This window comes from Lolium rigidum, chromosome 3 (assembly GCF_022539505.1).
Source record: "Lolium rigidum isolate FL_2022 chromosome 3, APGP_CSIRO_Lrig_0.1, whole genome shotgun sequence".
NCBI classification, from domain to species: Eukaryota; Viridiplantae; Streptophyta; class Magnoliopsida; order Poales; family Poaceae; genus Lolium; species Lolium rigidum.
Genome location: NC_061510.1, coordinates 342469747 through 342485299, shown reverse-complemented (window position 1 = coordinate 342485299; position 15553 = coordinate 342469747). Strand labels below are relative to the sequence as shown.

General features: G+C 45.7%; 2 protein-coding genes across 2 annotated transcripts; both read right to left on the bottom strand.

Moving 5' to 3' along the window:
• Nucleotides 1-289: 289 nt before the first annotated feature.
• LOC124700170 (F-box protein At1g55000) lies at nt 290-2831 on the bottom strand. The gene is made up of 2 exons (XM_047232336.1): nt 2467-2831; nt 290-915 (listed from the first exon to the last, which is right to left on the bottom strand). The coding sequence occupies exons 1-2, from the start codon at nt 2821-2823 to the stop codon at nt 541-543; spliced, it is 732 nt and encodes a 243-aa protein (XP_047088292.1). The 5' UTR covers nt 2824-2831; the 3' UTR covers nt 290-540.
• A 6334-nt stretch (nt 2832-9165) lies between these two features.
• LOC124700169 (multicopper oxidase LPR1 homolog 1-like) lies at nt 9166-11168 on the bottom strand. The gene is made up of 3 exons (XM_047232335.1): nt 10938-11168; nt 9378-10838; nt 9166-9219 (listed from the first exon to the last, which is right to left on the bottom strand). Exons 1-3 carry the CDS (start codon nt 11160-11162, stop codon nt 9166-9168), a joined length of 1740 nt encoding a protein of 579 aa, XP_047088291.1. The 5' UTR covers nt 11163-11168.
• Nucleotides 11169-15553: the final 4385 nt, after the last annotated feature.

The window sequence follows — 15553 nt, the reverse complement described above, 5'->3', positions numbered from 1 at the left end:
CGCTAAGTATATGACTTCTACTTTATTGTTACCCCATGGGCATGTTAATAGAATTACTTCAGATTGAGCCTATAAGGGGAGTATACATAATCTCGTCACCAATGGTTTGTAGTTTCTTTCTAAATCTATGTAATATAATATGTCAACGAGTGACACGACAACCGTAACCCAAAGCCATGGCAGTGCCTGCTTAAGTTGTGTTATACTCTGCGACAGTCCCAGACTATTGACCCAAACTTAAAATCAAGTCAGCCTACATTAATTTAGCACGTAAAATGAGCACAAATAATTTAGGGGAGAAAATGGAATATTTACTTCAAAACATAATCTTACACTTGACCAGTCATGGCTCGTAACCAGTACTTACTACAATTATACGATCTGTTTCGTTTAATTTCATCTTACAGAGCTTCACAGTTTCACATTATTACACACAGAAGAACCAACAATGGTTCAGGCAGCCAAGCAGGTAGAAATCATCAAATTGATATATTCACCCATATACCAATACCCTTGTATATACTTCCCACTGACCTGCATCTAATGACCTGGTTGTTGCTGCTCCCACCTAAGGTCCTCTGAGAACTGCATCATAGCGGCTCTCGGATCACCATCTGTGACGGACAAATAGTACTCAGCAGTTCCATCATCAACATGCAAGCTTCGCCTCACTGACTCCAGGATCCTTTTGCTACGTTTTTTGGCAGCTGCGGCGTTTGCCAGGGACTCCGCGTTTCCAGTTGGGTGGCCCTCTGGATAAAATACTGCAACCTCTCTCTTTGAATTGTGATCCATCTCAATGTAGCATGTGCTACCCAGCAGAATTTCTGGATCACTGATTGGTATCAGAAGCCTCTCCCTCGAGTAGATACCATGGTCACTCATCATGTTGTTGAACCGTTTAATGTCAGTCACCTGCTTGCAGTTCACAGAATATCACAGACAGTTTGATGAAGAATAGAGAATGTTTGCTCACAACTGTACAACTTTGGGAAACAGTGAAAACATGCCTGGATGATACAAATTTGCAGCATTCTTAAATAAATTATTGTAGTTGAGGATACAGATTGTTTTCATATTTTAATTGCATTGGAAGCTTCACCAAAAATAGTAGTAGTCCAACAAGTTTGAACAGGCACATGGTGGATGTTTAGGATTAAACTCTATATCAGGTACCATCAGAAACGTTATTAAAATGTATTGTACATCAGTCACTCAAACCAAAATAAGTTACTATGGCGAGATCATGGAAACCAAACCTTTTCTTCGACTGGCCTGTGTAGATAGGGTTCCTAGTTTTAGAGGGGATGCAAAAGATCTAGTTGCAGTAGGGATGGTGATCTGGGCTATACGTAAATCTAGAGATGATGCCTGTTTTCGTAACTTTTTCTTTATGATCCAACAATATGGTGGCCAAGATGTGGCTTATCGCCTCAATTTTTGGGCTGAAATTCACAGACCCAGCTTCAGAGAAATGCAGCGCAAAGGAGCAACCTTGCTGCAGTCCTGCTGCAGGTTGCGGTTGAAGTCTTCAGTCGCCGGCGTGGGTGCGCACCAATAGTAATCAGGATCACTCGCTGAGATGCGGTAGGGTTGGAATCCTGAGGCAACAAGAAGCAAGAAGAGGATAGTAGAGGTTGGGACTTTGGGACTCCTCAGCCTGGGCGACCGTTCTTGTTTGGGCGTATCTTCTTTTGGTAGTAGTGTTACTGAAAAACTGTCTTAAGAAGTTCAAACTGTGATGCTACCCAGCTTGGATAGACACTTAGACAGGGTGGTGTGACAAGAACTTGAGAACCCTTGTATTATCAATTTCAGAAGTGAAACAAACAGGGGGTGGAAGTGGAACCTCTAGATTTAAAAAATGGTAACCGAACCTTAAGAAGTAACTCTAGTATTTTGATATCTAACAGAGTAAGCCTGTAAGCCACCACAGCCTTATTATCAATTAGGACATCAATTTTAATGGACACAACTGTGTAGATGGCTAATGAGCAGTTACAAACATTGTGGAAGTAGCACATCTATTGTCAAACGTCGGAACATGAACATTATCAGATATAACCGACGATGGAAACATGATAAACAATGTAAATGACGATGGTGATGGTGATGAGTTCCTCGACACTGAGAATTGAGGCGATTGTCTTCCGGGATAACAATTATTGTCATTATGCTGGAAAAGGTGGTCAAAAAGTTACTGTAGTCATTTGAGACTCCTGTTCATTTCATGTTAGACTACATGTTCAACAACCACTATGGTGAGTTTTATAGCTATTCCAGGCTCCACTAGCTCTACCTCCGGATAAGAAAGTGTAGCCTCGCGTCATAGATCATGTGGAATTCAATATTATCGACTTCGATACCGTTAGATTCTTCAATTGCAGTATTGGATTGGTGCTGCTGACCACATGGAGGATTCAGCAAAGAACAAGCTTCAGAAGGGGAGGAGGGCACGGACGATACCTGGACGGAGTACTTGACCGCGATGCCTGGGACGGAGTCCCCGCGTCGGACGGTGTGCGAGAGCGCGAAGCGGCCGAGGGAGGCGGCGCGCCAGAAGGCCCTGGTGGCCGGCTCGCCAACGACGCGGCGCACGCCCCAGGGCGCGCGGAAGGCGGCCTCCAGCACGGCGCGGTCGGAGGCGACCGCGTGCCACTGGCGGCAGACGCAGGCCGCCCGCGCGACGTCCGCGGGCGAGAGCCGGTGCAGGACCGCCCTCAGGAGGTCGCCCGGGAGGTGCTGCGCGTTCATCGGGGACGGATCGGACGGCGCGGAGGGGTTGGAGGGGGAGAGGCCGAGGTCGGCGGCGGGCCGGCTCATGGGGATCGGGGAGGAGGGGCGAGGGAGGCTTGCGGTGTTGCTGGAGGTGGCGGGTAATCGCGTGGGTGGACGGTGGTGGTGGCGCCGTGGTTGGGGAATGGGGATGTGGTGGTGAAGAGCGGTGCGTGCACAACTCGCGGACCGCACCACCGCCGCCGCGTTGCACCGTAGAATGCCGATTCCTGCACGCCTTGCGCTATCACTATTTTTCTGCACGAAATAATACCAAACCGTAATATCAAGGCAAAAGTCTGTTTTAAACCTTGATTTCATAGATGAAGTCTGAAACAAACCCCAAACTCCTAATCCCTGAAAACTGAACCCTCAACTATTCCATCCCGGGCAATCCCGGCTAATTTTCGCGATGCGCTTGTTTGATCGCCTAGGATGCTAGGTGCTACTCGAAAATCAGGATTAGGGGAGGATTAGGATGCCACGCTGGCCTGTATAGTGGGACCTCAGGTTACGCGAGTGCTTTCCTCTCCCTGTTCACCCCGCACGAAACATAACCCATCTCCGTGTTCCTATGTTCCTGTTTGAAGCCAGGACGAAATTATGGTTTGGAGGGAGATTGCCTATCTCCAACGAGTGAGGAGAGGCTGCAGGATGGCATGGTGGAAGAGGACGCGCTGCAGGACGGAGCGGCGGGGAGAAGAGCAGCTCGCAGCAGAAGCAGTACATCGCGGCGGAAGATGATTCGTTGCAGGACGGAGCGGCGGGGAGGAGACGAGCGGCCCGTTGAGCAAGAAGGACGGCGCGGAGGCAGATGCGACTAGCTAGGCGAGGTCATCACAGCGGAAGAGGAGGCAAGGTCGTCACGGGCTCACGGCGGCAGAGGCGACCAGCAGTACTGCTTTAGAGCAGGCGTTGTTGCTGTATGTTGATATTAGGTTGTGTACAGTTTGTGTCACCTCTGAGTTTTGAGACTAGTAGGTTCAGATTAGAAAGAAGGAAGAAGAATTGTATATGTATGCGTTTGTTATGTGCAATAATAATGTGAGTTGTCTCAAAATGCAAAGAGTGAATAATTCAAGGGAAGGACTCGCGGAGAGAAAGGAGAGATTGGGGAGGAGGGAGTGCGGCTCCGAACGGGTAGGTTTCTATCTTGCGCGGGATTAACGGGAGGGGGAAAAGCTGGCTTACCCTCAACATGGCACCCTAATCCTAATCCTGATTTCCGGGTGGCACGGAAGTATCCCAGATAATCAAACGGGCATATAGCGAAAATCAGCCGGGATTGACCGGGATGGAATAGTTGAGGGTTCAGTTTTCAGGGATTAAGAGTTTGGGTTTCTTTCAGACTCCATCTATGAATTCAAGGTTTAAAACAGACTTTTGCCTAATATCAATTGGCAAATTATGGGTGTCTTTGGTAGGTCTCATGCTCCTTGTCTCGCATCTAGGAAGCATAAAACGCCTCGTTTGGTTAGTTTGTTTACTGGAAGGTCTTCACGTTGTGGTCTAGCCGCTTCTCAAAACATCTTTGGGACATCTTTGGGAGGAACGTCCAATTCGTCCGTTTCCAACGAGCCACCGTCGTCTCGTGCTTCGTTTATTCATAAGGAAATATTTCCATGCTCGATCACGAACGAGGAGGGAGATGGTGCGAGCTAGGACGCACAATGGCGAAAAACGAAAAAGGAGGCGGGAAGGATTCTGTCACCTCCCTCTCGAGCACCATCCCCTATATCTATCCCCAACTCTCACCGCCCGGTTCAAATTCTCCTCTCCTCCCCGTCGATTATAGATCCACCTCAAAACCAGAGCAGGTAAGCGGCACACACATCTCCGGTCGGCAACGATGTGGCTTCATCCTCTTCTTTGACGAGTTCTCCTTCCAGTTCGGTGATGAAGGTAAACAACCACATCTCTAGCATCGTTGGTTAGGTTTAGATCTAGGGTTTGTACTGTGCCCAAATGTAGCGAATTGTCATGATTTGTGCCTGCTATATGCTTGATCTTAGGTGGATTCACTTTTTGTGCACTACAATTGCGGTTTTTCGAACTCCGTAGTACATATTAGGTTCACTACAGGTGTATGATATGACCTATGCGCATGTTCATCTATGATATGCGGTCATTAGTGTAGGACTCCTTTTGTGATGACTTTAGTCGGGCCATGGTCAGTGTGGGGGAATCGTAGATCCCCTCGCATGTGCCAGATTCACAGCGTCTGATGTGTCGATCGATGGCGGACCAGTGGCTTCCCTTGTGGCCTAGGTGGCAGCAGAGGTGGCAGCAAGGATGGTCACCACGAGGAAGATGAAGGCCAAGAACCTCACTGACGTAGAGAAGGCCATGAGGGTTGCACGGAAGGGGGCCTTGAAATGGCTCACCTTCGTGTCTAGCTTGGTCATGGTAAAGATGTGCGCGCTAATCAAGACTAACGTCTGAACTGACAAAGACTTCAAGGAAGTCCAGTTGACTACCGTAGCCAAGGAACTCATGGATCAATACGGTGCTGACGTTAGCTCCACACATGTGTACAATCACCCTAGGAAGTGGATTGTGCGGTGGCTCGTCGATAGCAGGCTCGGCGATCTTAGCGGTGCATCCTCCTGGAGGCTAACCACGGGCACGTCTTGGTTAGCACACTATCATCCTCATCGCTAACATGCACAACTAACATACTCTGTTCCAATGGTAGGATCACCCCAATGACGCCATGTTACTGAACATGCCTATTGTCAAGTACAATGAGATGCAAACAATCTTTCGCCTCACCACCGGCAAGTACGCCATGGGCTCAAGTGAGCCCCTGGGCAGACCTCCAACTGAGGATGCTGACACGCGCGCAAGAGATTTACACGGTGATCCTAGATGCCCCCCCCCCCCGCCACTCCCTGAGAAGCCTGCTGACGCCCCTCAAAATGTGGACGCACATAAGAGGAAGAGGGGTGCCTTCGCCGATGACGAGCCCGCGGCCTTCACCAACATGACTGACGCTATCAAGGATGTCGCGGAGGCCATCCGGGACAACAATCCCACGGTCATGCACCCCGAAATGTACACCTCAATGATGGACATTGGTGGCTTCACCGAGGAGTCTCTCATGGAGGTGTTGAGCCACCTCGTCAACCACAAGGCTCAGGGTACGAGCTTCGTTGGCATGAATCTGCCACACCTATTCTTTGGCTCAGGACCTATCTTGGCAAGTACTACGGCAACATGTAGTACTGCACTTGTGACCGTGAGGGTGTGGAGGCATGCGTCAAGACCAACCATTGTTTTCTTATCCCTTTATACTTTGTACTTTCAACAATCTCGGTGATCACATTGAACGGTTCTTAGTGTCAACTTAGAAGTGATTATTTCATATTTATTCCATAAATTGCAAGATTGAAATCCCTTAACACTGGATTTTCATGAATAGAATTCTATTGTGGAGGAAAGTAACGACTAATAAAAAGCAGCATGATAGAGAAACATGAGGATCAGTATGAAATTATATGCTATTACTTTTGCATTAGAAGATATTGATCACCCACCCATTGACACTCACTGATGTATTTACAACCACTAAAACACTTCAATGCAAAGTTTCCACCAAAGTTTGATTTCGTTCCCTTGATAATTTATCTATTTTATATTTTAAATGATATTGCGCCAATATGATGGAAATATATAGTGAACCACTACCTTAACATAACACACGAGTGAATGGCGGAGAATGTTTAGCAAAAAATATTAGAAGCAACAAGTCATGTCAAGTACATAAATAATAATTTATTTTTCTTAAAACATTTAATGTAAAATAATATGTACATCATCGAAAATAACAAGCTATGATGAGTAAGTGATTGAATATTTTAGCACCTTACACACCATTAATATTGTACAAATGTATCTCACTGCTTTAAGAAACATGTTTGAAATATGCATGAGGCAGATCATAGAACAAACAACTCGCATACAAGACATTAGTGTTTAAATTTTTCCGTAAGAATTCGTAAGAAGAATCTATACAAAGGAAAATCAAATGGAATAGGGGAAGCTAGAGACGGCATCCATATATTTAACGAATCCTTTATACAAAAGTCTGTTTTAAACCTTGATTTCATAGATGAAGTCCGAAAGAAACCCCAAACAAATGTATCTCACCGCTTTAAGAAACATGTTTGAAATATGCATGAGGCAGATCATAGAACAAACAACTCGCATACAAGACATTAGTGTTTAAATTTTTCCGTAAGAATTCGTAAGAAGAATCTATACAAAGGAAAATCAAATGGAATAGGGGAAGCTAGAGACGGCATCCATATATTTAACGAATCCTCTATACAAAAATATGATATTTGTACCAAAGTTTAATCATGTTTATGAAGTTACACTTTTGGTCATACATTTATATATAAATTCTCATGTTGGTAATTCAAAAGAAAGAACGCAATATAGATTATTATTAAAATATAAAGTAGGTCTAGCATTGTAATTTCACGGGTCACCTTGCTAGAGAGTGATGCTAGAAATTCTCGAAGAATAAAAAAACGTGGATCATATTTCTTAATAAATCACAAACTTTAGATGTGTATAACCATTCGTAAACCTCATCATAGTCACTAGATCTTCGTAAATATAGCTATATAAATCGTAATTAACAGATCATCACATTGACCTCATAAAAATACGTGAAGACCCCATGTGTGGTTTTGATAATTAATGATAATTTCTCTAGACTAATATTTGCATTGGCTTACTTATAGAATTTATCCATAGGCAATACTTAAATTATATGTTGACTTCAAGAAGTTGTGGAGATTGTCCTAAGCTTGTACATGTTTGGTGACCACCCTCAAGAGTCCCCTAATGGAGTGTGGCATCTTGCACTGTGCAACAGCGCGAGGAGATTAGGGCGAGCCATCGTGGCGCTTGGAAGAGCTTTGTCCTTCCACACCGCTCCAATGAGACTAACTTCCTTTGAGAAGTGACTTTCGGGATACATCATCGTCTCCGGCTCTCCGCCTCCACTCGGTTATTCTTTTACCAGAACTCTTTACGTATGCATTTTACTTTGTGATAGCCTTTGTGCTTAATTTTATATATATTGCTATCACACAATTGTTTGTATTGCTTAGCATAAGTCGTTGGTGCATATAGGTTTTGTGGTTGACAAACTAAAAGTTTGTTTATTTCGTATTCGTGTTAAGCCCGTCACGTAAAATCTAGCTTACATGTGTCCTTTCACCTCACACAAGAAATACTTCTATGTGTGGATGTTAATGATTAGTTGGACTATAAATGATAAGCTCAGGTTACGCATGACTTTAAAATGTCAGTTTTCACCGCATACACGCCTATGCTATTATACATCTTTGGGAACTGTTAGAAAAAACAAATAGAAAATTACTCAATCAAGGGAGTGATGTTTTGGAACATGGGAGCATATGCTCCCTCTATTTTGAAATGCATCCTACATATATTTTGAATTTAAAAAAATTGAAACAACAAATTCGCATGTACATCTTCTCGTGCTACACGCTCACAAAGTTGTTTCATAAAAAATCGACTTGTCATGTGACGTGTATAAAAAAGACAAAACTCAGTGCTAAAAATAATGCTTTTCACAATATAAGTTTTCTCTTTTTTACATAGACCACAAAAAATATTGTTTTTTCGTGAAACTTGACGATCGAACATATATTATCAAGATGTACATGTAAAAAAATTTGTTAAAACTTTACGACATTTCGAAATATGATTTTTTGGTAGAGGGAGCATACGCACCCGGGAGCCGAATTAAATTTCCGCTCAATTCTAAGCTTTATAGACAATTAGTACTATTATAGACAACATATAAAATTTCTAAAACCAAAAACTTGAGACCGTGCTGATCATTGGTTTCTAAAATTATTATTTGTCTAAAAAATGGATCGAATTATATATGTAAGTTAGAATCTCAATGCGAGTTACTTTTTTTTTTGCATTGTTTCATGTATCACATTTTTCTTAGAAACATAATGATATATTAATACATCCCAAAAGAGAGGCAAAAATAATACCTTTGCGAAGTCTATGGATGTCTAAAGCATCGTTTCTTTTGCAACAAAAGAGATGAATAGGAGAAAAACATATTAAATAATATAAATGAAAATACTTAAGTCTTCGTAAGTACATAAGTGATAACCTTGCATTTGCAAGGGCCATCATGCTAGTTACACTATTAATATATTTCACGCAAACCTTAATTAGTAAAACAAATACATACTTGATACACAATATGAAAGAATGCTTCAACCTTTAAAGAGACCTAAACTGGAATTAAACTGTTTTATGTGAAGCTGTCGAAGTGTTCACACATGCACTTGTGAAAGTATATATATATATATATATACTCCATACTTATCATCTGACGAGCTTTAGTGGGCGAATCATGGCGTTGTCCTCATGATCCAGAATCTGCGAGTAATCAAACAGCAATGTCAGAAATTAGTACTGGGAAGGTAAAAAAAAAGTCAGTTTTGTTTTTGTCATGAGTAAAAAAAAATGTAAATGATCGGTGCTCAACAAGCTCATCGATCGGCCGAAGTGATGCGAAAGCACAAGTATATACGTACGTGGCAGTGGTAGACGTAGCCGGGCTCTGCCGTGGCGTCGAATGGGTAAGCCTCGCCGGTGTCCACCATCAAGAACTTGACGACGATCGTCGTCACGTAGCCCGGCGCCATCTTCACCACGTTCTTCCACGTTCTCTCGTGCTCCGGCACGGCCACCGCGTCGCCCACGGCGTGCGCGCTGACGTTGCACCTGACCGCGTCGTTGAGCCTGACCATGCAGCCCTGGAACTCGTCCAGCCCCACGAGCGCCCGGACGCGCACCGCCTGGAACGTGGCCAGGTGGAGGTGGAGCGGGTGATTGTCCGGCGTGAGGTTGATCACCTCCCACACCTCCGTCGTGCCCGCGCGCGGCGTCTCCGTCGCCGGGTCCTCCAGCCGCTTCCCGTTGATGTACAGGTGCGTCGGGTTGCCCGTCGCGGCGTCGTCGTACTCGTACAGCACGATGTACCTCTTCCGCGCCGCCTCTTCCTCGGCGACCTTCACGTACTCCAGCAACTTAGCCGGCACCCTGGAGTAGTCCCTCGTCTTCGCCGGATCCACGACGAACTTCATCACCTTGCCGGAGAGGCGGCCCGGCACGTCGCCGGCGGGGTACGGGTACGGCGCCGTGTTGACCAACTCCACCTCGGGAGCCACGGACTGGTCGGAGAAGTCGATGATGAAGTCGAACGTCTCGGACACGCCGATGAGGACGTGGGTGGCGGTGACCGGCCGGGGCAGGTAGCTGGTGTCGGAGCCGACGACGTGGAAGGGCAGGCCGTTGGTCAGAGAGAGGTTGAAGTAGCGCGCGTTGCTGGTGTTGATGACGCGGAAGCGATAGCGGCGGCGCGCGACGCAGAGGAACGGCCACGCCTTGCCGTTGACGGTGATGGCATCGCCGAAGTACTCAGGCTGCCACTGCGGGTGGATGTCCGGGTTATTGCCGGTGAAGTTCATGTAGAGGGAGCCGTCCGCGTAGAAGCTGCGATCGGCGAGCACGAGCACCCGGTCGAACTCGTCGCCGCAAGGGAGGCCGAGCGGCGCCTCCACCGCCGGGTTGCGGATGACGTAGGCGCCGAGGAGGCCCGCGAGGAGGTTGGCGCGGGTGAGGCCGAGCGCGTGGTCGTGGTACCAGAGGACGCCGGGGGACTGGACGTTCGGGTACGCGTACGTCGGCGTCGTCCACTTGGGGCCCCTCTCGCGGAAGCCGGATGTGAACCAGGCGAAGGCGCTGCCGTCGGACTCCGGCGGGTGGACGCCACCGTGGAGGTGCACGACGGTCGGGACGCCGCCGTGCCTGGGGATGGCGACGGGCACGGTGGGGTCCCACGGGAGGATGTGGTGCTCGGGCAGGTGGTTCTCCCATGTCACCCACAGCGGGACCCCCTGAAGAGCCTCGATGGTTGGCCCGGGGAAGGTGGCGCTCCCCGCCGACGTGCCGAACACGAACACAGTGGTCGCCGGCAGGTCACGATGGAATTTCTGCACGCATGCAAATTGCATACACAAGGAGAGAGAATTTACAATTTAGCAATCACATCATACAGGCACAAAAGGTAACAATAATGTAGTGAAACAAACCCATTTTTTCTGGTACATCCCGATGGCGAGGTGCACCGGCGTGGGGCGGCCGTGTTCCATGGAGTAGCCGTGTATCTTCGGCATCTGCGGGAGCCTGTCGACGTACATCTCCAGCGAGCCGGCCACCTTCTTGAGCGTGTCCTCCGACACCGGCGGCGGCGGCCTAGTCCCTGCCGCGAGGGCGGCGAGCAGAAGCAGGACGGCGAGCTCCGCTTTGCCGAGCATTTTCTCTGCAACAAGCCGACGAGGCAGAAGCATCGATGAGTGCTGGTAGATTGCGTGCAATATATTCCCAATTGTAGCAACACATTCGTCAAAAACAACTTAAGCGTGCAAATGTGCAATACATTCAATCGTGGAAGTGCTGTCCGTGTCAAGATGCAAGAAACAGATAATGTGATGAGCACTAGCTATAGCTGGTGTTGAAGATCGAGCATCTATATGCAGTACTGTCTATATGCATGTATATATGCTGATGTGGAGCTTCCACTAGAATTGTATCATGCATTCATGTGCATATAACAAATCTCTGTTCTTTTGGCTGCTAGTTTTGATCATGGAACGACGACAATGGAGAATGGACATCTTTGCTAAAGGCTATGGTGTTGATATCGTGTGTACTCCACTGCTTGAGGCGGGACTTCAAAAGAATATATGCATGTATGAGGAAATAAATGAAATGATATATAGTACAAACCCGTGAGACGATTGTTGGACATTGAATTAATGTACTCCTTTGCTGGTTTGGCATGCATCACTTACATGGCCCCTCTCTATATATATAAGCAATAAGGGCAACCATATTTTGCAGCCAGGTTGGCTAGCAGATCATGCGAAATCAGACAAGATACACTTAGATCGATCGATGGCGTGACAAGTTAATTAAGCAAGAGAGGGCCAGCCGGCCTCGCCTAGCTATATCCAGGCGAGTGCTGCTTATTTACTTGTTTTGCAAGTGTGAACGAGCTAAATGCTTGCCGTGAGATTAAGTCAAAAAGATTAAGCTAAGCAAGTACTATAAAATAAATCAGTAGAGTATATATGTGAGGAAGAAGGCACATGCTGAATGGGTTTAATTACTGTTTGACTGGTCTGTGGAGATTGTGTGCAGCAGCATATATCTGCTCACGTGTTGACGCTTAGCTGGAGAGAAAATAGGTTTGGGCGGGTAGGCCATCCCAATGATTTGGAAAGCAGTTTGATGCTGGACACCTCCAGATGGGCTGGAGTTGTAACATAGTTTACTCCATACATAATGGTTAATGTATTTCACTATGTAATGCAGCAGTAGTACACTGAACCAGTTGCTACCGGACCAGATACTATTTTCAGTGGCAATATTACATGATACTTAGTCAAGAGTCAAACAGATAAAAGATCTCTCCAGAGGTTTCTTCCTCCACAAGCACTCGTGCTAGTTCAAGATCTCAAGCACCTTAAATTCAAAGCTTTGGCCAACACTGAAAATGAGACGGTATCAACAAATATGTATTCCACTTCGAGTAAAATCCACCCATTGTACTCAAACTCCACACTTTTTTGATACGGTCACTGACCTTTGAAATATGTAATATACGCCTCTTTACGGTGAGTCGTCTCATCGACGGTCATGTAGAACAGTCGGCCATGGTATGGACTGATGTGGCGATTTTTGGATCCGCATGTAAGTGGGAGTGGGGTTATCTGGACACAGATTGTCCCTTTTTTGCGAAAGGCTCCTCGGATTAGCTAGTTTTCACGTATATTGTAACATCTTGGAATTATAGGACACGAAAGGGGCAGATTTTTAGAATATATGCATTTCCATTTCATGCATTTGTAAATTATGGGGATTTTTTTTACTTTTATTTAAACCACAAAGTGATTTAGATCACATTCCATTCCTGATGATTTGGGCATCTGATCATTAAGGGAGTGTTGTTAATCTTGAAATGAACTTTATGAAGGTTTTTAAATGAGGGAATACATGGAAAAGATGTTAACACAATTATAAAATTTGAACTAAAAATGGAGTTTGGATCTTAGATTCAAACTGAACTCAAACTCAATATAAACAAGGAAAATAATACAAGTATGAAAGAATAACATTTATTCCAAGAATAGATATTGCAAGGTTTATTACAAATCTTGGAATAATAAAATAAAATTACAAGAAAATGGAACCTACAAACTAAAACCTAAACTAATATGCATATCTTCTTTTATGCATCAAACCTACAAAACAAACCAATACAAAGAGAGAGTGTTGTGAGGTTAAAATATTCACCTTCACCATAATGGTGGGGCAATTTGTTGTTTGAGCTCAACAAAAGGGATTCTAGAAAGAACACCTGAATTCACTAAATTAATTAGAGGGAACATAGAGAACCATCTGATTGAAAATCAAGGCACTAATGGACATCAAGGCAATAACATCAACTCAGAAGAAGGGGCGTGCCAAGGCAACACTATAAGATTAGCATCTTAGTTTCAATCAGACGCAAATGACCAATATCCGGCCCACATCAAGTAGCCCCGGACCTTAAGTCCTTAGTTGATTTTTAGGGGCCGGATATTTGCAAATATCCGGGCCCGGATTATCCGGCCTAGGGAAAATTTGCTCCTTTCTCTTTCTTGCTTTTCAACATGAATTCGATCAAAGATTAACTATGCACCATTTCAACGCACATCAATGTATCACACATGTTGTGATCAAACACACAAAACCATAAAGTTGGAGAGATGTTCTTTCAATCTCCCCCTTTTTGGTGTTTGATGACATCATACGAATTTGCAATAAAATCACTAGTATGAATGATGAGGACATCCCTACCTCACTACTACCTCCGTCATTAGCAAATGAAGATGAACCTGCTGTGAAGCTCAAGTCCAATGAAGTTCGGATTGGACCAATTACAAGAGCTCGTGCGAAGCTACTTAAACAACAGGTGAACTTGTTTCTAAACGGTACTTTGATTGATGAGAACTTTATACTTGCCTAAGTCCTATTACTTATGTATCATCGGGTATCAAGAGGAGACATGCATCGCACGAGGAGAGGAGCAGCTGGACGTGAAGACGGACATCAAGAAGGCCGTGAAGCTGGACATGGAGCTGGACATGAAGATATCTCATGGACGCGCGAGGGAGGAGCGGGAGGAATGCGCGAGAGGAGAAGAAGAAGTCCGGGCCGGTCCGGAACCCGGTCCGACCGGCCACCGACCGGGCCGCCCGGTCCACGGCCCGGTCGACCGGTCGTAAACCGGCCACCAACCGGAGGAAATTTATCGTACCGGAGCGAGACCGGAAACTTCGCGGTTTTCCCGGTTTCCGACCGGTCGACCGGACCCCGACCGGACCGCCCGGTCCACGGCCCGGTTGACCGGACCACGGACCGGATCGCCCGGTCCACGGCCCGGTCGACCGGATTCCGGACCGGACCGGTCCGAGTCTGTCTCGACCGGATCTATTCCGGGTCGGTTATTTTTGTATCTTTTCGACCAGAACTCGTCCGGACACCTATATAAGTGCCCGGGACGCCCCCTAGCTGCTTTAGACCACGTTTAAGATAAACCCTAGTTCTTAGTTGTTTGCTCTGCAAAACTATTGAATTCCCTACACCATATTGCTTGGATATTGTGTAGATCCTGTTTAAGTCTTGTGTGATCTGCTTGTTCCATTGGGAATTAGACGGTTGCAACTTACCGCTTCGTGGTCGGCGGCTACGTGCGCAAGTGTGTGGAGTTGCGAATATCTTGCAGGGTTGAGAGCTGTTGCATTGGCGACAGGGACCAATCGAGAGATCTCGTTGCGTCATACAAGTTATCATTCACTACATCGTCGTGTTTCTCCGCTGTCATCATCCCGTGATCATCATCACCACCGTTGCTTACTGAGAAGATCGGGCCACCCCATATCATCTTGGTATCAGATTTCCAGTTTTCCTCGGTAAGCCATCCACAATCCACCCCATAGTTGAGTTTTGAGTGTTTTCCTATCCAAAAAAAAGCCATAAAAAAAATTAGGGTTAGGGTTTGCCATAGCCTTAGATTGCACTAATTTCGAGTTTTAGTTGCTTTTCGTAGTTGTTTTTGCGTATCTTTATCTTTCTTCTAGTAGAATTGTTAGGGTTTGCGTTTCCCTATCATCTTGTGTCTAGTTTATTATAGTGTGTCAGTTTTGTTATTCCGAGTCCACATAGCGTACAGTGTGCTTGTTCCCAACCATAGACACAGCCTATCGATATACGTGACTAGGAACTTCCCCAGAAGAGACTAGTTTTACCGCTCGACAGGCTGCTCGTTAGGGTTTTGGTGCTTTGCAATTTCTGTTGGCCGTGTTATCAAGGAGTTGAGTCAAAAAAAAAAAAAGCAAAAAGAGCTACATAGCTGCGTGTGTTATACAAAAAGAAAAATAAAAAAGAAAAGTGTTGTGCTAGTTGAATCAAGTGAAGGCCTAAGTTACTTTACTGCACCCGTAGTTGAGCAATCTTGTGCCTGTCTCATTGAGCTTTGCTAGCGTCTCTCTAGTGCATTGCAACCTTTCCCACATATAGTTGCATTGCCCCATTATATCGCCTTGTGTGAGTATCTTTGGTTGTCTACGGTCAGCGCTAGAGCTTGTTATTGGTGCAAATA